Genomic DNA, 27515 nt, shown 5'->3' on the forward strand with positions numbered 1-27515 from the left:
GAAAATTAAAAATGTACTTTTTCCCAAAGGAAAGATATCAATCTTTGCGCCGTGTTAGCCAGTATATAGATAAATATGAAGATTTGGGAGTCCTCAGTGGTTGATACCTGTTAATGGCTAACTGAAAACATTGTAACAAATTGCAAGATTTCAAGACTATTCAGGTCTACTCTTAAGAGACCCAAGATGTGAATGAAGAAACCAGAGACCTGAGTGGTATATAAAGCTTGCAATTTGTTACCTTTTAATGGCAAACTGAACAGATGGTATCAACCACTGACGACTCAAATCTTAATTTTTTTTTTCCACAAATGTTCGGCTTTGGCCACAAATTTTTTAATTTTCACAAGAGTAACTTGACTACACAATTTGTTGTGCAATTTCTCCCCAGTACAACAATTCCCCATATGTGAGGGAAACTACTGTTTTGGCACACGCCAGGGCTCAGAAAGGAAGGCGCGCCATTTGGCTTTTGGTGCTCAAAATTGGCTGGAACAGATTACGGATGTCATGTCACACTTGCAGAGCCCCAGATGTGCCAAAATAGCAGAAAAATTATTATATAAAAACACAATTGACCCCATTTTGGAAACTATACCCCTAGAGGAATTCATCTAGGGGTGTAGTGAGCATTTTTGACCCCCAAGTTATTCACAGAATTGTACAAAATTGGGAGGAGTAAATTTAAAATTACAGTTTTTTTCCACTAAAATGGTGCTGTGGTCCCAAGTTTTTAATTTTCATCAGGGCTAATAGGAGAAAATGTACGGTACTATTTGTTAAGCAATTTCTCCTGAGCACACCGTTACCCTATATTTGGCCAAAAACTACTTTTAAGGCACAGTGCAAAGTTCAGAAGGGAACGAGTCATATTGGTGTGCAGATATTGCTGGAATGGTTTGAGGGGGCCTTGTCACATTGGCAGAGCCCATGACATGCCAGAAAAGCAAAGTAAAAAGGGAAAGGTGGCACCAAAATATGTCACACAATTACTGCTGAACGTGGTAATAATCCATATGTGGCTGTACAGTACTAGTTAGCCATACAGAGAGACTTGGGAGGGATCGAGCGCTATTTGACTTAAGGTACCGTCACATTAAGCGACACTGCAGCGATCTAGACAACGATGTCGATCGCTGCAGCGTCACTGTGTGGTCGCTGGAGAGCTGTCACACAGACAGCTCTCCAGCGACCAACGATCCCGAAGTCCCCGGGTAACCAGGGTAAACATTGGGTTACTAAGCACAGGGCTGCGCTTAGTAACCCGATGTTTACCCTGGTTACCATTGTAAATGTAAAAAAACAAACACTACATACTTCGGTGTCTGGTCATGTCCTTCGCCTTCAGCTTCCCGCACTGACTGAGCGCCGGCCGTAAAGCACAGCGGTGACGTCACCGCTGTGCTTTGATTTACGGCCGGCCGGCGCTCACAGTCAGTGCGGGAAGCTGAAGGCGAGGGATGTGACCAGAAACCGGAATGTAAGTATGTAGTGTTTGTTTTTTTACATTTACAATGGCAGCCCTGCGCTTAGTAACCCGATGTTTACCCTGGTTACCAGTGAAGACATCACTGAATCGGCGTCACACACGCCGATTCAGCGATGTCAGCGGGAGATCCAGCGACGAAATAAAGTCCTGGACTTTCCCCAGCGACCAACGATCTCCCAGCAGGGGCCTGATCGTTGGTCGCTGTCACGCATAACGATTTCGTTAACGATATCGTTATATGTGACGGTACCTTTAAAGAACAAATCATTGTAGAATAGCTTGATGACTCCAGATACAGAGTCCCTAAGTTCCAGAATAGCTGACTCCCCCTTCAAGTGACCCTATTTTGAAAATTTCAGCCCTCTGGCAATTTATCTACAGGTGCAGTGACAATTTTGACTCCAAGAGTATTATTTAAAAACAAGCAGCAATGGATGTTGCTCAGTGAAAATTGAAAATCTGCCCCTCTAGTGCCCGTACAATTTAGTGGCCAGCTTGTGCTTCTGGAGACATGCATCCCATAAATTAAAGCACCACTCCAGGGTTTTTTTTTAATTATTATTGCAAAGCTGGAGTGGTGCTTAAAATGTAATTCCCCTGCCCCTTGTCTCATACTCGCCTGTCGCCGCCTTCATTCTTTTCCAGTTTCTCTGCTGTTGGAGTCTGGTGAAAAGTGACCTGCTGGCGGCTGCTGTGTTTCATGGAGTGCGCTGGAGGTTTTTTTTCAATACATCTCTATGAGAGGCTCCTTCTGGCTCTCATAGGTTTGCATTGAGTTCTTGTGACGTAACGTCTGACTTCCTACCAGTCAGAAGTTACATGCACAAGATGGCACCGAGGGACCGTAATAAAGTGAAGCCGCTGGAAGACGAGTATAAGAAAGGGTTTTTAAGTGGGCTCTCATTGTTAAGGAAATGCCAAATATGGTGCCATATGTGGTTCAGGCACACTGTGGGGCTCAGAAGGAAGCAGGTAATTTGGATTTGGGAGCGCCGATATTACTGGATTTCTTTTTTTAGGGGAGCCATTTCGCTTTTCCAGAGCCTTTGTTCTACCAGTAACGTGGAAGCCCCCTATATTTCCATTGACAGACGATGGACCTGAGTGGGGACTTTTTTGTCGAAGCTACTATTGGGAAAATTTTACATAAAGTGTGGGATCACATTTATCCAGTGCTCTAACGCTGAGTACTTACATCGGGGTTTCCATCTAAATCTTCAAGTGACGTGATTCAGAAGAAATCCATGAGGATCCATTCACTATAATGAGGAAGCAGAGATACTCTGGACTCAAGTCTCTGTTTAGGGATGTCCTTCATTACAGAAGTGCATAAAACTGTGGCCGACGGCACTTATATGCATACTTAAAGACAGACATTGCAGAGTCACAGGCCAGACAGCGTACAAAGCGCCTCTATCTGCCCGAATACAGGAAATGTTATCTCAGGGTTTCGACTGAATCATGAAATACAGTTACTTACACGGAAACTCAGGTGTAAGTTCTCAGTGTGGAGCGCAGGGATAAATAAGAACAAAGCCTTACTGTGATCTTTGGGAGGCAGAATAAACAAATCAACAGAAGTTCAAGAACTGCTTCTATTTTTTAAGACATTCCTCATGTGGTATAAGGCTAATTTCACACATCAGGTTTTTTGTTTCATGCTAAATCCGGCGATTGTTGGAAAAACTGGATCCGGCGCAGATTGTGAAAAACTGATGCGACGGATCCGTTTTCTTGACGGATCCGGCTAGCCTATCTAGATTATTGGATAAAAAAAAATTGGAGCATGCGCAGTTTAAAAAAACGGATCAGGCTGCCAGATCCGGCTTTTTCTGGATCCGGCACCTTCCGGCTCCCATTCTAGCAAACAGCCGGAAGCTTTTGCGGAGACAAAAAACGTTACAGTAGAATGTTCGCCGGATCCAGAACAAAAACGGAAGAAACGCTGGGCCATCCGGCACTAATACAAGTCAATGGGGGAAAAACCAGTTCCTGTTTTTATTTTTTTCCGGTTCCAGATTTTCTCCAAAGAGCCGGATTTAGACAAACAAAAAACCTGATGTGTGAAAGTAGCCTAAATGATGACACAACTTTATTCTTTGGATCAGTGCGATTACCAGATTTTTATCATTTTACGTTTGGCTGCTGTCACACACTAAAAATAATGCTCTTTTTATTTACCGTATTTTTCGCTTTACAAGTGTGTGTGGAATCACAGTGCATATTATAAAGCGAATATGCTTATTTTTTGTGAAGACAAGATGATGTTTTCAGCTGTATAATTTTATTTACATTCAATTTTTGATAACGTTTTATTCCACATTTTTATGAAAAAGCATAGTTTTTAGCGACGTTTTTCATTTACTTTTGTTTACGGTGTTCACTGAAAGACTTAAACTGTGAATTTTAAAAATTGGAAGTTCTGGACATGGCAATACAGAATGTATATGTTTATTTTTACGTAAATATATGTATTTAATGGAATAATCTTTCTCTTTTTTGTTCTTTATTTTGTGAATTTAAAAAAATATATATAATTTTTACTTTAATAAGGCTAGGTTCACATTGCGTTAATGGGTTAACGCTAGCAGACTCCGTTACATGGCGAAATTGTCGCAATTAACACCATGCAACGGATCCGTTAGCGCACCCATTGACGGCAATATGCTAACAAATCGCTAGCGCATGCCATTTTCGGCACGTGCTAGCGATGTCCCGTTAGTTTCGGACGGACCGCGGACGCTGCTTGCAGCGTCCGAGGTCCGTCCCTCGCTAGCGCAGATCGGGTATCTGCGCTAGCGGGATTGCCAAACGCAATCCCTTTTGGGACATTGCGTTAGCGCAATCTGCTAGCATATGCGCTAAACGGATTGCCCTAACGCAATGTGAACCTAGCCTTAGTCCTTCTATGGGACTTTGACTTTTATTACTCAGATCACTGGTATAATACATTGCAATACGTGTGTACTGCAATGCATTAAACCTGTCAGTGTTAACAGTGACAAAAACCCCTTTGGGACCATGCTCCTAGGAACAACCCTTACATTCCAGCAACATTCAAATTGAAATTCTAATCTTGTCTTCCTCGCTAACAGAATTAGTAGAACTACTGGGCACACCTCAATTTTCTAAACCTCTGACCCAGTTATATATCTGTCTGCAATCTAGCAACCTGAAACCCTGTAACAAGGCATACATTAAGAGGCTGAATGACAACCTGGACTTGTAAGATGAGACTTGGAAAGAGGTGGAGGAGTCATATTTCTCCTCTGTGGCGAGTGCTAAAGACTTCTTGATCTAAGTAAAATGCACTAAGTTTATTGCTTTTGTGCTTTTATGTTTTTTTCCTGGACTTACTCCAAGAACCACATTTATATAATGTATGTGAACACCTACTTGGCTATGCTTTTCTGTTTCAATACAATCAGTGTTTTACCAGCAGGAAATTATCAGTACAGGACACCTGGCCTTATGCATCCTAGTCCAGCCAAAACACTGATTAGCAGCTCTCTGTCGCTACACAATGTACACAGAATGCTGTGGTGTGAGTGAGGTTGCATAAAGTCTTACAACTGAGCTTGGCTAGAAATACAGCAGAGAAAACCGAGTCTGCCATAGCTGCGGCATACTAAACTAAGTGATACAGCCCTGGAATCAGGGTCTCTGTCCCTACATCATGATGCTGTCAGATTACACAGCATAAAACTGCTGACACATCTCCTTTAATGTACAAACATTCCAGGTCATCTTGTTTGTGTAGCTGTATGTATGCACGTACAGGGAAATTATATGATTTATAAACTTAATGTAAGACCATTTGGCTATCATCATCCTTTGAAGGAAGTAATTATAAGGTGTCCAGTGTCCTACATACTTGTCTGTAGTGACCACTTTATTTTTACTTCAGGAACTACTGATGCAACATTATTTCCTTTTCTGTTTCTGCATGAAAAGTTATAAAATAAATGTGTGATCATGTCCATCTAAACTCAAAGCACGGTATATAATAGATTTTGTACAATGCGTCTATAGACTAAATGTGATCCACAGAGAGATTAAACAACTCACGTTTTCATGCTTCATATGCTTTAGCAGACGAAGTTCTCTGTAGGTACGCTTGGCATGGATGATAGACTGAAACGGCCGGGAGAGTTTTTTAACGGCAACACGCTGTTCTGTCTTAGTATCGTAGGCGGAACTAGGTGGGAAAAAATAAAAAAGGTGTTAGCAGCACAGAATAAGTTTTAAGAGGGGCAGACAACCATATTTTCTACTTAGTATCTACCAAGATTAGCCCTATATGCTGTAGATATTCCTTAAAACGGTTTGTTTCTTATAGATGTTGGCGATATTAAAATAAATGGATTTTAAGGATTTCTGTCTGCCGTCCAGAACACAGTAATGAACACATAAGTGGCTTTCACTGCGAGACAAAAGTCATAGCTCCCATTATAGATTAGGCAGGGATCACATAGTGTTTGCATGGTGTTCACAGGGTGCATAACACAGCTCAGCATTCACAGAACTGCTAGATAAGCAGCAGACAAAATGGATTTTTAGCAAAAATACAGCATGAATCACTTAGTAAAGGTACCTTCACACTGAGCGACGCTGCAGCGATACCGACAACGATGTCAATCGCTGCAGCGTCGCTGTTTGGTCGATTGAAAGCTGTCACACAGACAGCTCTCCAGCAACCAACGATCCCGAGGTCCCCGGTAACCAGGGTAAACATCGGGTTACTAAGCACAGGGCCGCGCTTAGTAACCCGATGTTTACCCTGGTTACCAGCGTAAACGTTAAAAAAACAAACACTACATACTTACCTTCAGCTGTCTGTCCCCGGCGCTCTGCTTTCCTGCACTGACTGTGAGCACAGCGGCCGGAAAGCAGAGCGGTGACGTCACAGCTGTGCTTTCTAGCTGGCTGGCGCTGACACAGGATGCAGGAGGAGTGCAGAGAAGCAGAGCGCCGGGGACAGACAGCGGTAGGTAAGTATGTACTGTTTGTTTTTTTTACTTTTACGATGGTAACCAGGGTATACATCGGGTTACTAAGCGCGGCCCTGCGCTTAGTAACCTGATGTTTACCCTGGTTACCAGTGAAGACATCGCTGAATCGGCGTCACACGCCGATTCAGCGATGTCTGCAGGGAGTCCAGCGACGAAATAAAGTGCTGGCCTTCTAGCTCCGACCAACGACATCACAGCAGGATTCTGATCACTGCTGCGTGTCAAACACAACGATATCGCTAGCCAGGACGCTGCAACGTCACGGATCGCTAGCGATATCGTTGTGAAGTTGTTTAGTGTGAAGGTACCTTAAGTGATTAGTGATGAGAGAATATGCTTGGGTGTCTTCAGAGTGCTCGGATAATATGTCTGAGACCCTATGGCAGTCAGTAATGTGTCCATGTGGCTCTGTAAAATAACAGAAGTACAAATCTGATACCAGACCTTTTGATTAGAGTTGAGCGACTTACTTTTTTAGGATCGAGTCGGGTTTCGCGAAACGCGACTTTCTCAAAAGTCGGGTCGGGTGAAATCGGACGATTATTTCGAAAAGTCGGGGGCCGACTGAAACACAAAACCCAATGCATGTCAATGGGGAATCAAAGTCGGCAGTGAGTGGAGGACAGGAAAACACCTACAGTGTCCATTTTAATGCCAAAAACATCAATTCTTATTTCTTAAGCTTTTCAATCTTAATTTACTTTATAATAATAGTTAGGCATTGAAAACAGGGGCTCATTTGGCTAAAGTTGTGGGGGGGGGGGGTAGGGCTGGCTCAAGATTTTCGTGGGCCCAGGAAACGCGGAATACGTCACGGCGGTGGAGCAGGGAGAGATAAGTATTTCAACTTTGCCAGTGCTGTGATCCTGAGCAAGCAGGGGGGCCCACTAGTTGGCACTGGCACAGGACCCCTCATAGTACGGCGGTGTGTTTGACGGCGGGTGGCGCCTCCCACTGGCAGAGACACTTTTGCGTACCATGAGGGGCCCTGTGCCAGTGCCAACGAGTATGCCCTCCCCCCCCCACCTGATGAAAGAACCTGCACCTTCCTCTTTGTCCCCGTGTAAGGTGGTATAGTATGCGGGAAGGGGAACCTGACTTTCAGCAGGGTCAGATTCAGGCTGTGTAGAGTGCAAGGGGAATGTAGTGGTCTGGGTCAATGTACCAGCAGACTCATCTAGCAGTGGCTGGGCAATGGGCAGGATGAGGAGAAAACACAGATATAGGCCCAAATAAGAAAGTAGGCTAAAAGCAGTTCAAAATTGGTAACAGGACTAAACAGGCGGCATAGCTAGGTACTGGGGTGGGCTCCTCTGCTGAGTAGCAGACAGTGGTAGTCGGCGCAAAGTATTAACTGGTCTAAATGGAAGTCAGGGCCCCTGTATATTTTAACTATCATCTATCATTTCAACAAATTTGTATTGGCAGTGCCATTGAAGGATTTAACAGCACAGACTACACAGTGGTGGAGCAGGGAGAGGTAAGTATTGCAAGTGGTAGAGCACTGTTCGAGCTGGGGGGGGGGGGGCACACTCTCTCATGGGCGGCGGTACTGGCACAAGGCCCCTCATATTACGACGGTGTGTCTGACGTTGGTTGTGCACCACCACCGTCAGAGACACTTCATTGTACTATGAGGGACCCTGTGCCAGTGCCGTCGCCCAAGAGTGGGCGCACCCACCTGTCCAGGCAAACGGCACTCGCATGGGTGCTTGCGCCAGGTGGTGACCACGGTCCTGTGGGGGGAGTCAGCCCATTTAGGGAGGTATAAAAATGGCCTATAGTGGACATTCAGCAGCTGCAAATGGAGGAATTGGAGAAGTCAGTAAGAGGAGGCCAAAAGCAAGACATTGTTCAGGCAAGCTACGTGTCAGCAGGGGAAGGTGGGGCAAAATAATTTGAAATCCATGATTGGTTCATTTTAATGAAGGTTAGATCATCAACATTCTGGGAAGCCACACGTGTCCTTTTTTCGGTCAGTATTGAACCAGCAGCACTGAAGACTCTTTCTGATACTAGCAGCAAGGCAAGCGAGCTCCTGTAATGCATATTCTGCCAATTCAAGCCAGGTGTCTATTTTAGATTCCCAGTAATCAAAGGGGAATGACCTGTGAGGGAGATCATCGATAAGGGAGGAAAAGTAGTTCGTAACCATACTGGACAAATGCTGTCTCCTGTCACTTTGAATTGATGCTGCAGTACCTGTCGTGTCTGCGGTCATTGCGAAAGAATTCAACAACCTGGTCATAAAACCCCTCTGTCCAACACCACTTCGGATTTGTCCACCTCTAACACCTCTGCCATGTTGCCCCCTATAGCTCGTGTGAGAACCATCACCCCCGCTGTGTGCTGGGAATGCCTGAACCAAACGGTCTACAAGAGTTGCTTGTTTGGTAGCCAATATTTGCTCAAGGTTCTCATGTGGCATGATATTTTGTAATTTTCCTTTATATTGTGGATTCAGGAGGCAGGCCAACCAGTAATCGTCATCGGTCATCATTTTGATAATGAGGGGGTCCCTTTTTAGGATACGCAAGGCATACTCAGCCATGTCGCCCAATGTTCCAGGTGTCAATTCACTGCTTGTGCTGGGTTGAGGAGCACTTTCTTGCAAATCAACATGACTTGTGTCCCGCAAAAACCCTGTGCCTGACCTTGCAACGCCACCAGTTTCTATTGCCCCCTGAAAAGCATCCTCCTCCCATAAATATTCATCCCCATCATCCTCCTCCTCCTCTTCGTCCGCCATCTCGTCCAGGAGAGTTCCCTGAGCAGACAATGGCTGACTGTCATCAAGTCTTTCCTCCTCCTCGGCTGCAGACGCCAGCTCCTTAACGTGCGTCAAACTTTGCATCAGCAGACGCATTAGTGGGATGCTCATGCTTATGATGGAGTCGTCTGCACTTACCAGCCGTGTGCATTCCTCAAAACACTGAAGGACTTGACAGAGGTCTTGTAGCTTGTAGCTTTGACCACTGCACACCAGACAACTCCATGTCTGCCATCCAACTGCCTGCCCGTGTACGTGTATCCTCCCACAAATTAATCACAGCACGCCTCTGTTCGCACAGCCTCTGAACCATGTGCAGTGTGGAGTTCCACCTTGTGGCAACGTCGATTATTAGGCGGTGCTGGGGAAGATTCAGCGATCACTGATGGTTCAGCATACGGCTGGAGTGTACAGGCGACCGGCGGATGTGCGAGTAAAGTCTTTGCACCTTCAGGAGCAGGGCTGGTAACTCCGGATAATTTTTGAGGAAGCACTGCACTACCAGGTTCAAGGTGTGAGCCAGGCAAGGTATGTGTTTCAGTTCTGAAAGGGCTATGGCAGCCATAAAATTCCTTCCGTTATCACTGACTACCTTGCCTGCCTCAAGATGTACACTGCCCAGCCATGACTGAGTTTGTTGCTGCAAGTACTCGGCCAGTACTTCCACGGTGTGTCTGTTGTCGTCCAAACACTTCATTTCTAACACAGCCTGCTGATGCTTACCACTAGCTGTTCGATAATGGGACACCTCATGTGCACCACTGGCAGCTGCGGATGGAGTGGTCGTGTGACTGCGCTCTGTGGACGAGCTTTCGCTTCTGGAGGAGGAGGAGGAGGAGGAGAAGGAGCGGTTGCAAACGCCTACAGCCAACTGTTTCCTAGACCATGGGCTAGGCAGAACTGTCCCACTATGGCTGTCCCCTGTGGACCCTGCATCTACCACATTAACCCAGTGTGCCGTGATGGACACGTAACATCCCTGGCCATGCCTACTGGTCCATGCATCTGTTGTGAGGTGCACCTTTCTACTGACTGATTACCTTAGTGCATGGACAATGCGGTCTTTGACATGCTGGTGAAGGGTTGGGATGGCTTTTCTCGCAAAGAAGTGTCGACTGGGTAGGTCATAGCGTGGTACTGCGTAGGCCATCAGGGCTTTGAAAGCTTCGCTTTCAACCAACCGGTAGAGCATCATCTTTAACAAGATTAGTCTAGCAATGTGGGCGTTCAAACCCTGTGTACGTGGATGAGTACTTTCCTTTCCTAACGAGAGTCTCTTGTAGGAAAAGCTGGACTGGAGAGGTGCATATGGTGGAACTAGCGGTGGTGGTGGTGGACATGGCGGATTGAGAGAGGGTTGGTGATGGTATTCTCGATGTTGGCCTACATACAGCGTTTCCTACCAATAACCTTGTGATTCCCTGACTGCTTTGGCCTTGCGACGATACCTCCACATTTGCTGATGGTGGTGTCCTAACCGGTGGGCTTACAGTGAGGGAAGCAATGTAGCGTTGCTGACTACCTTCATTCTGAGCAGGTACACCAACGGTACGGGACTTTTAGGTAGTTAGTCCAGGCTTGCAAGTGCATGCTGGTTAAATGTCTAAGCATGCACGTTGTATTTAAATTTTGAAGATTCTTCCCTCTGCTAAAGGTCTTTGAGCATTTCTTACAGATAACTTTTGACTGATCATTCGGATCTTGGTTAAAAAATTGCCACACTGCACTCTTCCTACTACGGAATACCTTTTCAGGCATTGCACACTGTGCTACTTTCACCGGATGGCCACACTGTCCTAAAACTGTTTTTGTTTTTGACAAACGTTTTTGGCCTGATACGGGCCTGCCAGATGACAGCTGTTGCGATGTAGATGGCTGCTGCGGACCATCCTCCTCCGCTTCTGAGCTACTAGCAGCGGCACCCTCTTCCACCAATGGCTGCCAATCTGGGTCAACAACTGGGTCATCTATCACCTCCTCTTCAATGTCATGTGCACCTTCCTCTGTGTCACCGTGGAAGGTGCTATAGCGTTCGGGACGGGGCACCATAGTCTCACCAGGGTCAGATTCTGGCTCCGTACACTGCGAGGGCAATGTAGTGATCTGAGTCAATGGAACAGCATTATAATCTAGCTGTGGCTGTGCATCAGTGCACTCCATGTCCGTTTCATCTTGTAATGGGCAGTTAACAATTTCCCATTCTAACCCAGGCACGGTATGCGTAAAGAGCTCCATGTAGTAACCTGTAGTGTCGCCTGACGCATCCTTCACTTTTGGTTTGGGTGAAGGACACAAGGAAACGTCTTGTTCCTGACCGGGAGCATCCACTGACAACTCGCTGCTTTTATATTTGGAACTTTCTGAAGAGGAGTCGAAAGAGCTAGAGGCTGAGTCAGCAAGGAAAGCCAAAACTTTTTCCTGCTGCTCCGGCTTTAAAAGCGGTTTTCCTACTCCTAGAAAAGGGAGCCTTCGAGGCTTTGTGTAGCCAGACGATGACGCTGGCTCAACACCTCCAGCCTTAGGTGCTATTGTGCTTTTGCCACTACCACCAGATGCACCACCACCATCAGTACCAGCTGGCAACCACCGCCCACGGCCTCTTCCACAAGACTTCCTCATTTTTTGGAAAATCTAACCAAAATAACAACCGTTATATGGTACTGTAAAACAAGGTAGAAGGTGTATATAAACTCGTTGAGAATTTGAATCTCCCTTTTTTTGGAGGGAGACTGACCCAAAACTCAGGCCCAGTGTATATAACAATGCAATCTAAGTGGCAGAAAGTGGCTGGCTGGCATACACCAAACTAACAGGACTGCAGTAGATCCACTTTGTGAGAATTTGAATCTCCCCTTTTTTGGGGGGAGACAGACCCCAAACTCAGGCCCAGTGTATAAAACAACGCAATCTAAGTGGCAGAAAGTGGCTGGAAGATATATGAAAAAAAACAAGGACTGTAGTACAATTTCCATCTCCCTACAATGATCTCAGGAAAAGTATGGCAGCAATAAAAAGGACTGCTGCACACAAAAGTGTGGACAAATAAACAAGACCACTGTGCAGAAAGGAGCAACAGGATTTTTGCTTTTAAAAAAGCAGTTTGTTTGCACAGCAGCGTGCAAACAGCAATGCAGCTATTAGGGAGCCTTATAAGGCAGCCTAATAAGCTACAGAGCTGATGCACAAAAATATAGCCTCCACTGTCCCTGCAAACAAATGGTGGTGTTGGACAGTGGAAATCGCTACAGCACAAGCAGTTTCGGGGCTTAACCTTCCCTCCCTAACTATATCCCTTCTTCTGATGCAGCTGCGGCAACCTCTTCCTATGCTACGATCGGTAGAAGCAAGATGGCGGTCGGCGTACACGCCCCTTTATAGCTCCTGTGACGCCGCAGAAAGCAAGCCAATCACTGTCATGCCCTTCTTTAAGATGGTGGGGACCGAGACCTATGTCATCACGCTGCCCACACTCTGCGTCCTCCTTTATTGACTGAAAAATGGCGCTGAAAGCGTCATACGAAACGCGACTTTGGCGCGAAGATAGCCGACCTCATGGCCGATCCCACACTAGGATCGGGTCGGGTTTCACGAAACCCGACTTTGCTGAAAGTCGACGATTTTTGAATTTGTCCGATCCGTTTCGCTCAACCCTACTCTTGATCAGTGTGAAGACGGCAGGATACAAATCTTTTTATGGAAAAAGTAATAAAAATATCAAAATTTAAAAAAGACATATCACATAAAACCCAGAATTAAACAGTATGTCATGTTCTGATGACTTTCCATTTGGGGGTAAAGGGTTTGTCTTGCATCAGGTACCTGTCTTGCAAACACGTTGTATGAATAGAGATGCAGAGAACATACACCCTTGTCCTCCCTCTGCAGCAGCGCCCGGGAATCATTGCTCTTTTTCCGGTTTGGTTTGAATAGGTTTCTTCCCAACAGCGTGTGGGTCAGCAGTCGGAACAGCGGCCCTTCATTCTTACAAGTACAGAGTTGTGCTGCGAAAGGTGCTGGAGTGTGCGGGCGGGGGGTCTGCGGGGCTGTGCGGTGGGGTCTTTGTGTCTCTGTGCAGGCATCGTCCGAAGGGACTACAAGTCCCATCGGGCTCTGCCTGCTACAGTGACAGTGAGTGACACATTAGCCAATGATGGGACACTAGTAGTCCCATCATCCGGCTAATGTGTTGAATGTAAAAAAAAAAAAAAAAAAAACACATACACACACATACAGTACAGACAACATACATTACACACATACAGAACCTACACCATGCGACATGCACCATGCGACAACATGCAAGATGCGACATGCACCATGCGACAACATGCACCATTTGACAACATGAGACATGCGGCGACATGCACCATGCGACATGCAACATGTGACACCATGCAAGATGCTACATGCACCATGCGACATGCACCACTCGACATGACATGCACCATGCACATGCAACATGTGACAACATGCGATGACATGCACGATGCGACACCATGCAAGATATGACGACATGCAACAACATGCGACATAATGCACCATGTGACATGCAACATGTGACAATGCGACGACATGTACCATGCGACATGCTCCATGTGACAAAATGCGACATCATGCGCCATGACATGCGCCATGACATGCACCATGCAACATGTGACAATATGTGACATGCAACATGCGACATGCAACAACATGCAAGATGCGACGACATGTGACAGCATGCAACGACATGCACCATACGACATGCAACATACCACATACAGTACATACATACAACATACATATAGACATACAGTACATATAACAGATTACATACTCACCATCACTTGTCACTTTGTTCCCTGAAGCCAGTGTCACATGTAAAAAAAATTAAAATAATAAACAATATACTCCCTGATCCGTAGATATCCAATTAAAATGAGTGTCCCACGACGATCTCCCGTGTAGAGCAGCAGCATCATCTGATGTGACCGTCCTCCAGGGGCTCCAGGAATACAATGATGGAAAGGTATCCTTCCATAATGTATTCCCCAAAATGTATTCCTACGCCCCTGTGACAAAATAGTCCCTAGTCTCACTTATGGCATTACTGGGTGAGAAATTTTCCCACGCAGCAATTGCCATAAAGTGAGAATTTGTCCTAAGGTAACCTCTCAGTGATGCACTGCAGGAGCCATTGTCTCCTGTCAGTGTGTCACTGAGGGTCCTATAGAGCAGTGACATCACCCGATGTCACTGTTCTATAGGTGAGATCGTCGTGGGACCCTCGTTATTAATTGGACTACGGCGGACAGGTAGCTTACGGTTTATTATTTTAGGTTTTTTGCAGGCGCTGAAGTATGGTAAGTATGGTTAAATGAAGAATATTAAAATACTTTTTTCTGTCTGTTTCCTTTTTTTATTTTTAACTCCTTCACTACTATAGGATTAATAATGGATAGGCGTTATATTGACGCCTCTCCATTATTAACCCGGCTTAATGTCACCTTACAATAGCAAGGTGACATTAACCCTCTATTACCCCATATCCCGCCGCTACACGGGAGTGGGAAGAGAGGGGCTCAGTGCCGGAATTGGCGCATCTCACAGATGCGCCATTTCTGGGGCGGCTGCGGACTGGTATTTGTAGCCGGGGGATGGGGGGGGGGGGGGAGGGAGGGAATATCCATGGCCCCTCTCTAGGCTATGAATATCAGCCCGCAGCTGTCTGCGTAGCCTTTCTGGCTATAAAATATAAAGGGACCCCACGTCATTTTTTTTTTTTTTTGGGGGGGGGGGGGGGGGGTCCCCCTATTTTAATATCTAGTAAAGGCTACGCAGACAGCTGCGGGCTGATATTCATAGCCTGGGAGGGGCCAAGGGTACCACCCCCTCCCCAGGCTACAAATATTGGCCCCCGGCCATCTGCTTTCCCCCTCTGGCGCAGAAAATTGCGCGGGAGCCACATCGTTTTATTTTAACTGAAACATATTGTTCATTAACCACTTTCTGCCAGCTGACGGAATAGTATGTCAGTTGGCAGTATCCCCCGCTTTGAGGTGGGCTTCTGCGGTGAGCCCACTTCAAAGCCGCAACATGTCAGCTGTTTTCAATACAACAACAAAAAATTACATGATCGCTAAACTGCGTAGCGAGAAAAAAAATCAAAAGCCAAAATTATGTTTTTTTGGTCGCCGCGACATTGCATTAAAATGCAATAACGGGCTATCAAAAGAACGTATCTGCACAAAAGTGGCATCATTAAAAACGTCAGCTCGGCACGCAAAAAATTATCCCTCACCCAACCCGATATCTCAGAAAATATAGACGCTACGGGTATCGGAAAATGGCGCAATTATTTTATTTCTTTTTAGCAAAGTTTGGAAAAAAATTTCACCCCTTAGATAAAAAAATAACCTGGACGTGTTTGGTGTCTATGAACTCATAATGACCTGGAGAATCATAATGGTAGGTCAGTTTTATGCTGTGTGCACACGTTGCAGATTTGGGTGCAGAATTTACTGCACAAAATCTGCATCTCCTTGCAGAAAACGCAGCTGCGTTTTTTTATGCATTTTTTTCACGTTTTTTCACGGTTTTCATGCAGTTTTTGGTGCATTTTTTGCGCGGTTTTGATGCATTTTTTAATTTTTCTTTGGTGCAGTTTTTGAGCGTTTTTGTATGCGTTTTTGAAAGCTAAATAAAGATGAATTATTGAAGAAAAAAAAAAGATTTGTGATGTCATTATTCTCCAATCTCCTCTTTTACATTTGTCCAACCCGCACTCAACTACACACAGATAGATAGATAGATGAAATGGATAGACAGATCTACATATAGATAGATCTATAGATGCATACATCTATCTATTCATATATGTATCTATAGATATATCTGGATAGATATATCTATTGATAGATGTATGGCTAGTGTAGGGTGTGTGTCCACTGACATCCGAATTAGCTGCAGATTGGATGCTGCGTACTTGTAGTCCCATCGGATGATGCCTGCACACACACCCCAAAAGACCCCCCACGCAGCCCTGAACACACCCGAACAGTCCAGCACACACCCGAACAGCACCGCACACGTCCTAACAGTCCCGAACACATCCTAACAGTCCTGCATACACCCAAACAGCCCGCAGACCCCGCACACACCTGAACAGTCCCGCACAGCGCCGCACACATCCGAACAGCCCGCAGACCCCACCCGCTCACACCTGAACAGTCCCGCACACACCCGAACAGCTCGCAGACCCCGCCTGCACACATACACGCACACAGTCACCGCCCACACACTTCCCTCCTCCCGGATTGCAGCGTTTCTCGGATCCACATCCGCAGCAGAACTGCTGATCTTTTTTACATCTGCGGTTTTGCTGCGGATGTGCCCGACTCAATGAACGTCTAAGGGTGCAGAACCACTGCAGTTCGGCACAAAAGAAGCGACATGCTGCGGAAAAATAAAAGCTGCGTTTCGCAGCATGTGCACAACAGTCTCCGGCTCCCATCGACTTACATTGGTTGTTGTGCACTTCACTGCGGAGTTGATGCTATTCTGTGCAGCAAAAAACCCTGCGGGTCTGCAATCAAATCCGCAACGTGTGCACACAGCCTTAGCATTTAGTGAACCTAGCAAAAAAGCCAAGCAAAAAACAAGTGTGGGATTGCACTTTTTTTGCAATTTCATCGCACTTTGAATTTTTTTCATATTTTCTGTTACGCGACATGGTAAAACCAATAGTGTCGTTCAAAAGTAGAACTTGTCCCGCAAAAGATAAGCCCTCACATGGCCATATTGACGGAAAAATTATGGCTCTGGAAAGTAGGGGAGTGATAAACGAAAAAAGCTCCAGGGGTTAAGAGGTTTAGAAACATGGATATGGATCGATCTATCTATCTATCTATCTATCTGTGTGTAATGGAGTGTGGGTTGGACAAATGTAAAAGAGGAGGTTGGACAGAAATGACATCACAAATCTTTTTGAAGAGAGAGAAGGGAGGGGTTTGGGTGTGATTTGGAGTGGGTGTGGTAAGTTCGGGCTTAGAAGCCAGTGCAATGCATCATGGAACTTGTAGTATTAGAGCACAATAACTCAGGAGAAAGGAAGTTGTCGATTAACCCCATGAGAGCTGGATCCAGCACTGAAGATGTGCTGCTACAGCATGATAAAAGGTAATATTGCTAAAATAAACACAGTGGATGTTTTCAGTGGCACATAATAGCAAGATTTATGAAGAGAAAAAAAAAATTATTGTAGTGGACAACTTCTTTAAAGGGAACCTGTCACCTGAATTTGGCGGGACTGGTTTTGGGTCATATGGGCGGAGTTTGCGGGTGTTTGATTCACCCTTTTCTTACCCGTTGGTTGCATGCTGGCTGCAATATTGGATTGAAGTTCATTCTCTGTCCTCCGTAGTACACACCTGCACAAGGCAAGATTGCTTTGCGCAGGCGTATACTATGGAGGACAGAGAATGAACCTCAATCCAATATTGCAGCCAGCATGCAGCCAGCGGGTAAGGAAAGGGTGAATCAAACACCCGAAAACTCCGCCCATATGACCCAAAACCAGTCCCGCCAAATTCAGGTGACAGAGTCCCTTTAAGCCTCTCACCTAGGCAAATCAGATCTCGTTTTGCAATGAAGAAGGGCAATACCTTGAAGAACTGTGTTTACAAACAGAGATTCTGGTTTGGCTTTTATCCTAAGCCATATGGCAAGGCTCGATAAAGAGTCAATATTGATTTTAGGGATTGCTACTGCAATAGAGTTCTAGTCCTCTTGCTTTCTGAAGAGTCAATTTGCATATTTAATTTCCCAGAGGAGCATGCATGGTGTATATAAGTCTCCTTACTTGGACATGCCATGCTTGGCTTGTCAATCTCCACAAGGAGAAACGTTACCTCTTAGGCTACTTTCACACTTGCTGTCCGTCGCAATGCATCTTTTGGGAAAAAAGCCGCATCCTGCAAATGTGCCCGCAGGATGCCTTTTTTTCCCCATAGACTTGTATTGCCGATGGATCGCGACGTATGGCCATACGTTGCGTCCGTCGTGCACTGGATGCGTCGTGTTTTGGCGGACCGTCACAAAAAACGTTAAAGGGAACGTTTTTCATACGTCGGGTCCGCCATTTCCTACCGCGCATGCGCGGCCGAAACTCCGCCCCCTCCTCCCCGGGACTTTAGAATGGGCAGCGGATGCATTGAAAAACTGCATCCGCTGCCCAACTTGTGCCGAATTTACACAACATCCGTCGGCACGTCGCGCCGACGCTTAGCAACGGCCGCGTACCGATGCAAGTGTGAAAGAAGCCTTAGATACATTTCTATGTAAATGAAACAAGGCATAGATATCGTCTATCTGACCAATATTAAGTTGGAGGTGTTAGAATCGCCTTACGGTGATGTTGGTGAATGTGCTATGTTTGCAAAGGCAGTAGGTGGGGAATAGAGCTTGAGTGACAGAGGCGTCCAATCTACAGGCTCATTTACATATCAAGTCAAACTCCAATTTCTCAGTAAAGGTATGTGCACACGTGTGGATTTGGCCCTGTGGATCCGCAGCAGTTTTCCACGCGTTGTACGGTACCATGTAAACCTATGGAAAACCAAATCCACAGTGCACATGCTGTGGAAAATTCCGTGCAGAAACGCAGCGGTTTATTTTCCTGAAGCATGTCAATTCTTATGTGCAGATTCCATAATATGAATCCGCAGGTGTAAAAACGCAGATGAAACCCGCACAAAAACTGCACAAACGCAGGGCGTTTTACCTGCGGAATCTGCAGAATCCAAGAGGAAAAATCTGCAATAAAATCCGCAACGTGTGCACATACCCTAACTGAGGAACAGACTGGGCATATAAAGATCATTCTGGGATTGTCTTTGAAAGAGCTTTTATATATATAATTGTCTAAGGGGTACTTCCGTCTGTCTGTCTTTCTGTCTGCAACTTCCCACGTTGCTGATTGGTCTCGCCAGCTGCCTGTCATGGCTGCACGACCAATCAGCGACGGGCACAGTACGATTAGTCCCTCCCTACTCCCCTGCAGTCAGTGCCCGGCGTCCGCATACTCCCCTCATCTCACCGCTCACACAAGGTTAATGACACAAGGTTAATGCCAGCAGTAACGGGCCGCGGGTACCGCACTCCGTAACTGCTGCTATTAACCCTGTGTGACCAAGTTTTTACTATTGATGCTGCGTATACAGCATCAATAATAAAAAGATCTAATGTTACAACAAAAAAAAACAAAAAACGTTATTCTCACCCTCCGACGTGGCGCTGTCCTCGGCAGTGCAAGCGGCAGGTTCCGGTGCGAAGGATGCTATGCGAGAAGGAACTGCCATGACGTCACGGTCATGTGACCGCGACGTCATCACAGGTCCTGCGCTCATACCAACCCTGGGACCGGAAGCTGCTGGGTGCACAGCACACAGGCGCCAGGACTACAAGAGCACTTTAGAAGGTGAGTATGTTTATTTTTTATTTTAAGTCTTTTTTAACCTGTTACATACGTGGCTGGGCAATATACTACGTGGCTCTGTGCTGTATACTACGTCGCTGGGCAATATACTACGTGACTGGGCAATATACTACATGGACAAGCATATTCTAGAATACCCGATGCGTTAGAATCGGGCCACCATCTAGTGTGCATATAAATACTACGGTGGGGGTTTGCGAGGGGAGGTAAAATTATGTTGACAGATTCCTTTTAAGATACGTTAACCCAATTGCGATATGCACCATACGTGTATGCTGGGTCTCTCCCTTTGATGTGGGCTCCGGCGCTGAGTCCACATCTTTTCCGGCACATGTCAGACGATTTGAACAGCTGACATGTGCCCCTAACAGCTGTGGGTGGAATCGCAATCCACCCGCAGCTGTTAAATGCCACTGTCAAACACTGACAGCGACATTTAACATGATCGTGCCAGAAGCGTATCACAAATCCCGCCCATCGGCGCCCGTGTCACATAACCGCGGGTCGCCGATGGGTTGGCATTCCAATGCTCATAGCAAATGAGCATTTCTGCTACATAGAGCACTGTATAGCACAAGCGATCAGATGATCGCAACTTCTAGTCTCCCATGGAGACTATTGAAGCAAATGTAACGTAAACCAAGAAAATGTTTTTAAAAATATTTTAAAAAATCAAAAATATATAAAAGTTTAAAATCACCCCTCAATTACCCCATTAAAAATAAATACACATAAATAATACACATATCTGGTATCGCCACTTTCAAAAGTCGCCGAATCAATATAAAAAGAATTACCGTATATACTCGAGTATAAGCCGAGAATTTCAGCCCATTTTTTTAGGCTGAAATTGCCCCTCTCAGCTTATACTAGAGTCATACCCAGGGGTCGGAAGGGGAGGGGGAGCGGCAGCTGTATAATGATACTGACCTGCGCGGTCCCTGGTTCTCCGGGGGCCGGCAGCTTCTTCCTGTATTGAGCGGTCACATGGTACTGCTCATTACAGTAATTAATATGGACCTGACTCCATTCCCATAGGGGTGGAGCAGCATATTCATTACTGTAATGAGCGGTACCATGTGACCGCTCACTACAGGAAGAAGCTGCCGGCACCACGGAACAGACGTGAAGGGACAGCACCAGGAGCAGGTGAGTATAACGCAGTGCGCTATATTCACCTGCTCCCCATTCCACCGTCGGCGCCGCTGCGTCTTCCCAGTCCTCTGCAGTGACGTTCAGGTCAGAGGGCACGATGACGCGACTAGTGCGCGCCGCCCTCTGCCTGGACAGTCAGTAAAAACAAACACAACCAATATACAGAAATACCCAGAAAAGCCACCAAGCAGAGAATAGATATAAAAATGCCTTTTATATGAGTGGCAAATAAATATAACAAATTGTGCGCACAACAGGACAAAAAAAGGGAGTTATTTTATCAAATTAAAAAATCAATATAAAAGATAGATGGTAAAGGCTGACCCAATTGTATTTATATATATCTAGATATAAGGACAGTCAGTGCAGAGGACGGGAAAGACACAGCGGCGGTTCGCGGTGGAATGGGGAGCAAGTGAATATAGCAAGTTTCGGGGGCCTGAGAGGCGAGTATGTAATTTTTTATTTTTTTAATCGCAGCAACAGCATATGGGGCAAATATCTGTATGGAGCATCTTATGGGGCCATGTGCAGCATTATATGGGGCAAATATAATAATAATCTTTATTTTTATATAGCGCTAACATATTCCGCAGCGCTTTACAGGTTGCACACATTATCATCGCTGTCCCTGTTGGGGCTCACAATCTAACAATCTAAATTCCCTATCAGTATGTCTTTGGAATATCTGCATGGTGCACCTTATGGGGCCATGTGCAGCATTACATGGGGCAAATATCGGTATGGAGCATCTTATGGGGCCATGTGCAGCGTTATATGGGGCAAATGTCTGTATGGAGCATCTTATGGGGCCATGTGCAGCATGATATGGGGTAAATGTGTCTATGGAGCATCTTATGTGGTCATAATCAACATTTGTGCAGCATTATATGGGGCATATTTTAATATGGAGCATATTTTAATATGGAGCTTCTTATGGGGCCATCATGAACTATATGGAACATTATATGGGGCTCCTGATTCAATATGGATATTCAAAAACATTTCTACTGATGTCTCAATTAATTTTACTTTTATTGGTATCTCTTTTTATTTTTGACCAGTAGCTGCTGCATTTTCCACCCTAGGCTTATACTCGAGTCATTAAGTTTTCCCAGTTTTTTTGTGGCAAAATTAGGGGTCTCTGCTAATACTTGGGTCGGCTTATACTCAAGTATATACGGTAATCTGATCGATAAATAGCGTAACGAGAAAAAAATCAAAACGCCAGAATTACGTTTTTTTTTTTTTATCGCCGCAAGATTGCATTAAAATTCAATAACAGGCAATCAAATACATACCTATACCTGTTTGGTATCTACGAACTCGTAATGACCTGAAGAACCATAATAGCAGGTCAGTTTTATCATTCGGTGAACATGGTAAATCCAATGGTATCGTTCAACAGTACAACTTGTTCCGCAAAAAAAACAAGTCCTTACATGGCAATATTGAGGGAAAAATAAAAAAAGTTATGGCTCTGGGAAGAAGAGCAAAAAACAAATATGGAAAGTGGCACGGGGGGTGAAGGAGTTAAACATTACATCTTACAGTGCAACATGCAATATAATCCCTTTCTTGCATTCTATTGATAGCGATAGTGATGTCATATGTGGCAAAGAACAGGTGACCGAGTCATTGCTATAGCACAAGCTGTGCTACAACATTGCCATTATGAAGGAAAAGCTCTGCAGGTTCTGAAAACGAAGCAGCAGTCAGGCTTCAGGGTCTCCCAAGCAGCAGCAGGCACCGGACACTGGCCTGCAAAAGTACAGCAGACGAGGCTCTAGGGCCCTAAGAGCAGCCGCCTCCTGACCCTTGCCTGAGGATGTTATGCCTGCAGAAATCAGGCTCCGGAGTCTCCAGACACTTGCCTGAGGCAGGCAACAGTCCGGCTCTGGGGACTCAAGCAGCAGCATCCTCATGACACTGGCCCAAGGAGGCTCTACAGACAGCAGTCGTGGGCCTAATACTGGCCAAAGGAGGCACTGCAGGCAGCCGTCAGGCTCCTCACGCCGTCCCCCGCGGGCAGCCGTCAGGCTCCTCACGCCGTCCCCCGCGGGCAGCCGTCAGGCTCCTCACGCCGTCCCCCGCGGGCAGCCGTCAGGCTCCTCACGCCGTCCCCCGCGGGCAGCCGTCAGGCTCCTCACGCCGTCCCCCGCGGGCAGCCGTCAGGCTCCTCACGCCGTCCCCCGCGGGCAGCCGTCAGGCTCCTCACGCCGTCCCCCGCGGGCAGCCGTCAGGCTCCTCACGCCGTCCCCCGCGGGCAGCCGTCAGGCTCCTCACGCCGTCCCCCGCGGGCAGCCGTCAGGCTCCTCACGCCGTCCCCCGCGGGCAGCCGTCAGGCTCCTCACGCCGTCCCCCGCGGGCAGCCGTCAGGCTCCTCACGCCGTCCCCCGCGGGCAGCCGTCAGGCTCCTCACGCCGTCCCCCGCGGGCAGCCGTCAGGCTCCTCACGCCGTCCCCCGCGGGCAGCCGTCAGGCTCCTCACGCCGTCCCCCGCGGGCAGCCGTCAGGCTCCTCACGCCGTCCCCCGCGGGCAGCCGTCAGGCTCCTCACGCCGTCCCCCGCGGGCAGCCGTCAGGCTCCTCACGCCGTCCCCCGCGGGCAGCCGTCAGGCTCCTCACGCCGTCCCCCGCGGGCAGCCGTCAGGCTCCTCACGCCGTCCCCCGCGGGCAGCCGTCAGGCTCCTCACGCCGTCCCCCGCGGGCAGCCGTCAGGCTCCTCACGCCGTCCCCCGCGGGCAGCCGTCAGGCTCCTCACGCCGTCCCCCGCGGGCAGCCGTCAGGCTCCTCACGCCGTCCCCCGCGGGCAGCCGTCAGGCTCCTCACGCCGTCCCCCGCGGGCAGCCGTCAGGCTCCTCACCCCGTCCCCCGCGGGCAGCCGTCAGGCTCCTCACCCCGTCCCCCGCGGGCAGCCGTCAGGCTCCTCACGCCGTCCCCCGCAGGCAGCCGTCAGGCTCCTCACCCCGTCCCCCGCAAGCAGCCGTCAGGCTCCTCACGCCGTCCCCCGCAGGCAGCCGTCAGGCTCCTCACGCCGTCCCCCGCAGGCAGCCGTCAGGCTCCTCACGCCGTCCCCCGCAGGCAGCCGTCAGGCTCCTCACGCCGTCCCCCGCAGGCAGCCGTCAGGCTCCTCACCCCGTCCCCCGCAAGCAGCCGTCAGGCTCCTCACACCGTCCCCCGCGGGCAGCCGTCAGGCTCCTCACGCCGTCCCCCGCAGGCAGCCGTCAGGCTCCTCACGCCGTCCCCCGCAGGCAGCCGTCAGGCTCCTCACACCGTCCCCCGCGGGCAGCCGTCAGGCTCCTCACCCCGTCCCCCGCAAGCAGCCGTCAGGCTCCTCACGTCGTCCCCCGCAGGCAGCCGTCAGGCTCCTCACGCCGTCCCCCGCGGGCAGCCGTCAGGCTCCTCACGCCGTCCCCCGCGGGCAGCCGTCAGGCTCCTCACGCCGTCCCCCGCGGGCAGCCGTCAGGCTCCTCACGCCGTCCCCCGCGGGCAGCCGTCAGGCTCCTCACGCCGTCCCCCGCGGGCAGCCGTCAGGCTCCTCACGCCGTCCCCCGCGGGCAGCCGTCAGGCTCCTCACGCCGTCCCCCGCGGGCAGCCGTCAGGCTCCTCACGCCGTCCCCCGCGGGCAGCCGTCAGGCTCCTCACCCCGTCCCCCGCGGGCAGCCGTCAGGCTCCTCACCCCGTCCCCCGCAGGCAGCCGTCAGGCTCCTCACCCCGTCCCCCGCAAGCAGCCGTCAGGCTCCTCACGCCGTCCCCCGCAGGCAGCCGTCAGGCTCCTCACGCCGTCCCCCGCAGGCAGCCGTCAGGCTCCTCACGCCGTCCCCCGCAGGCAGCCGTCAGGCTCCTCACGCCGTCCCCCGCAGGCAGCCGTCAGGCTCCTCACTCCGTCCCCCGCAGGCAGCCGTCAGGCTCCTCACGCCGTCCCCCGCAGGCAGCCGTCAGGCTCCTCACGCCGTCCCCCGCAGGCAGCCGTCAGGCTCCTCACGCCGTCCCCCGCAGGCAGCCGTCAGGCTCCTCACACCGTCCCCCGCGGGCAGCCGTCAGGCTCCTCACGCCGTCCCCCGCGGGCAGCCGTCAGGCTCCTCACGCCGTCCCCCGCGGGCAGCCGTCAGGCTCCTCACGCCGTCCCCCGCGGGCAGCCGTCAGGCTCCTCACGCCGTCCCCCGCGGGCAGCCGTCAGGCTCCTCACGCCGTCCCCCGCGGGCAGCCGTCAGGCTCCTCACGCCGTCCCCCGCGGGCAGCCGTCAGGCTCCTCACGCCGTCCCCCGCGGGCAGCCGTCAGGCTCCTCACGCCGTCCCCCGCGGGCAGCCGTCAGGCTCCTCACGCCGTCCCCCGCGGGCAGCCGTCAGGCTCCTCACGCCGTCCCCCGCGGGCAGCCGTCAGGCTCCTCACCCCGTCCCCCGCGGGCAGCCGTCAGGCTCCTCACCCCGTCCCCCGCGGGCAGCCGTCAGGCTCCTCACGCCGTCCCCCGCAGGCAGCCGTCAGGCTCCTCACCCCGTCCCCCGCAAGCAGCCGTCAGGCTCCTCACGCCGTCCCCCGCAGGCAGCCGTCAGGCTCCTCACGCCGTCCCCCGCAGGCAGCCGTCAGGCTCCTCACGCCGTCCCCCGCAGGCAGCCGTCAGGCTCCTCACGCCGTCCCCCGCAGGCAGCCGTCAGGCTCCTCACCCCGTCCCCCGCAAGCAGCCGTCAGGCTCCTCACACCGTCCCCCGCGGGCAGCCGTCAGGCTCCTCACACCGTCCCCCGCAGGCAGCCGTCAGGCTCCTCACACCGTCCCCCGCAGGCAGCCGTCAGGCTCCTCACCCCGTCCCCCGCAGGCAGCCGTCAGGCTCCTCACCCCGTCCCCCGCAAGCAGCCGTCAGGCTCCTCACGTCGTCCCCCGCAGGCAGCCGTCAGGCTCCTCACGCCGTCCCCCGCAGGCAGCCGTCAGGCTCCTCACGCCGTCCCCCGCAGGCAGCCGTCAGGCTCCTCACGCCGTCCCCCGCAGGCAGCCGTCAGGCTCCTCACGCCGTCCCCCGCAGGCAGCCGTCAGGCTCCTCACGCCGTCCCCCGCAGGCAGCCGTCAGGCTCCTCACGCCGTCCCCCGCAGGCAGCCGTCAGGCTCCTCACGCCGTCCCCCGCAGGCAGCCGTCAGGCTCCTCACACCGTCCCCCGCAGGCAGCCGTCAGGCTCCTCACTCCGTCCCCCGCAGGCAGCCGTCAGGCTCCTCACGCCGTCCCCCGCAGGCAGCCGTCAGGCTCCTCACGCCGTCCCCCGCAGGCAGCCGTCAGGCTCCTCACGCCGTCCCCCGCAGGCAGCCGTCAGGCTCCTCACACCGTCCCCTGCAGGCAGCCGTCAGGCTCCTCACACCGTCCCCCGCAGGCAGCCGTCAGGCTCCTCACGCCGTCCCCCGCAGGCAGCCGTCAGGCTCCTCACACCGTCCCCTGCAGGCAGCCGTCAGGCTCCTCACGCCGTCCCCCGCAGGCAGCCGTCAGGCTCCTCACACCGTCCCCTGCAGGCAGCCGTCAGGCTCCTCACACCGTCCCCTGCAGGCAGCCGTCAGGCTCCTCACACCGTCCCCCGCAGGCAGCCGTCAGGCTCCTCACACCGTCCCCCGCAGGCAGCCGTCAGGCTCCTCACGCCGTCCCCCGCAGGCAGCCGTCAGGCTCCTCACGCCGTCCCCCGCAGGCAGCCGTCAGGCTCCTCACACCGTCCCCTGCAGGCAGCCGTCAGGCTCCTCACACCGTCCCCTGCAGGCAGCCGTCAGGCTCCTCACACCGTCCCCTGCAGGCAGCCGTCAGGCTCCTCACACTGGCCTGGGGAATGCGCCTGCTGTGCAATGCGGAACTAGAAAAAGTTCCCTTATTGCCCAATCCCGCTAGGCCCCAGCACTGCAAGGAAGGAAGATGCCACAGAAATCACCACCGGCCCCACGCAAGTCTGCAGAAGCCTCCGGAATCCACGCGATAGCAGGGGTGCACTCACCAGACCGAGCCGTACGCCCCGGAGCCCACAGGACTCAGGTTCTGGTACCTCTCGGGCACCTCCCACAGGGTTTTGTTCAGCTCCTGCCGGTAGAATCCAGAAGGGGAGTTAGAGGACATTGCTGCTGCTGCACCCCAGGCTGCGCACTCGCCAGTCCGCCCGACTCCAGACCTCCACACTGTGCAGCCGCAGGTGACCAGAGCACAGAAGTGCCGCGAGATTCAGCGTGCATTACGCAATCTCCTGTACTCTCTGCGCATGTGCGAGTCCCGTCAGCGGGTGTGAGCGGGGATTTCTTCACACCAGCAGGGAGAGTTGGAAGTTGGGAGGACCCGGCGCGGAGGAGCGCAGAGACTTCCAGGCTTCCGTACCAGAGCGCGCTCAGCCTTCACTCCCTGCGGGCTTCTTTCCCCGGTGCTACCGTGCTTGGGTCCCGTGTGCCACAGAACAAAATGTCACTGCAGCCATCAAGAGGAACGTCTGCAAGTTACCCTGGGTTCGCACATTGCTTTTTTTGCTGCATTTCTTTTTCTGCAGCTGCAAGTTTTCGATGTATTTTTTCTGCTTTTCTTGCTGCATTTTTTGCTGCGTTTTTCAGGATTCCAAAGTTCAGCTTTGCGTCTTTGGCCGGGTTCACACTGCGTTATCAGCA

At 50.3% G+C, this 27515-nt stretch overlaps 1 protein-coding gene across 2 annotated transcripts in view; it reads right to left on the minus strand.

Annotated features, from left to right (window-relative positions):
- LOC138669753 (mitogen-activated protein kinase 14) overlaps window positions 1-27162 on the minus strand; it is a 146456-nt gene extending 119294 nt beyond the window's left edge. The window contains exons 1-2 of one of the 2 annotated variants that reach the window (XM_069756476.1): window positions 26864-27162; window positions 5558-5687 (exon numbers count right to left, since the gene is read on the minus strand). In XM_069756476.1, the coding sequence (XP_069612577.1) occupies window positions 5558-5687; window positions 26864-26982 (249 nt within the window). In that variant the 5' untranslated portion in view covers window positions 26983-27162. The remainder of the gene's footprint in view (window positions 1-5557; window positions 5688-26863) is intronic. The other variant, XM_069756475.1, reaches the window with a different exon arrangement.
- Window positions 27163-27515: the final 353 nt, after the last annotated feature.

This window comes from Ranitomeya imitator, chromosome 3 (genome assembly GCF_032444005.1).
Source record: "Ranitomeya imitator isolate aRanImi1 chromosome 3, aRanImi1.pri, whole genome shotgun sequence".
NCBI classification, from domain to species: Eukaryota; Metazoa; Chordata; class Amphibia; order Anura; family Dendrobatidae; genus Ranitomeya; species Ranitomeya imitator.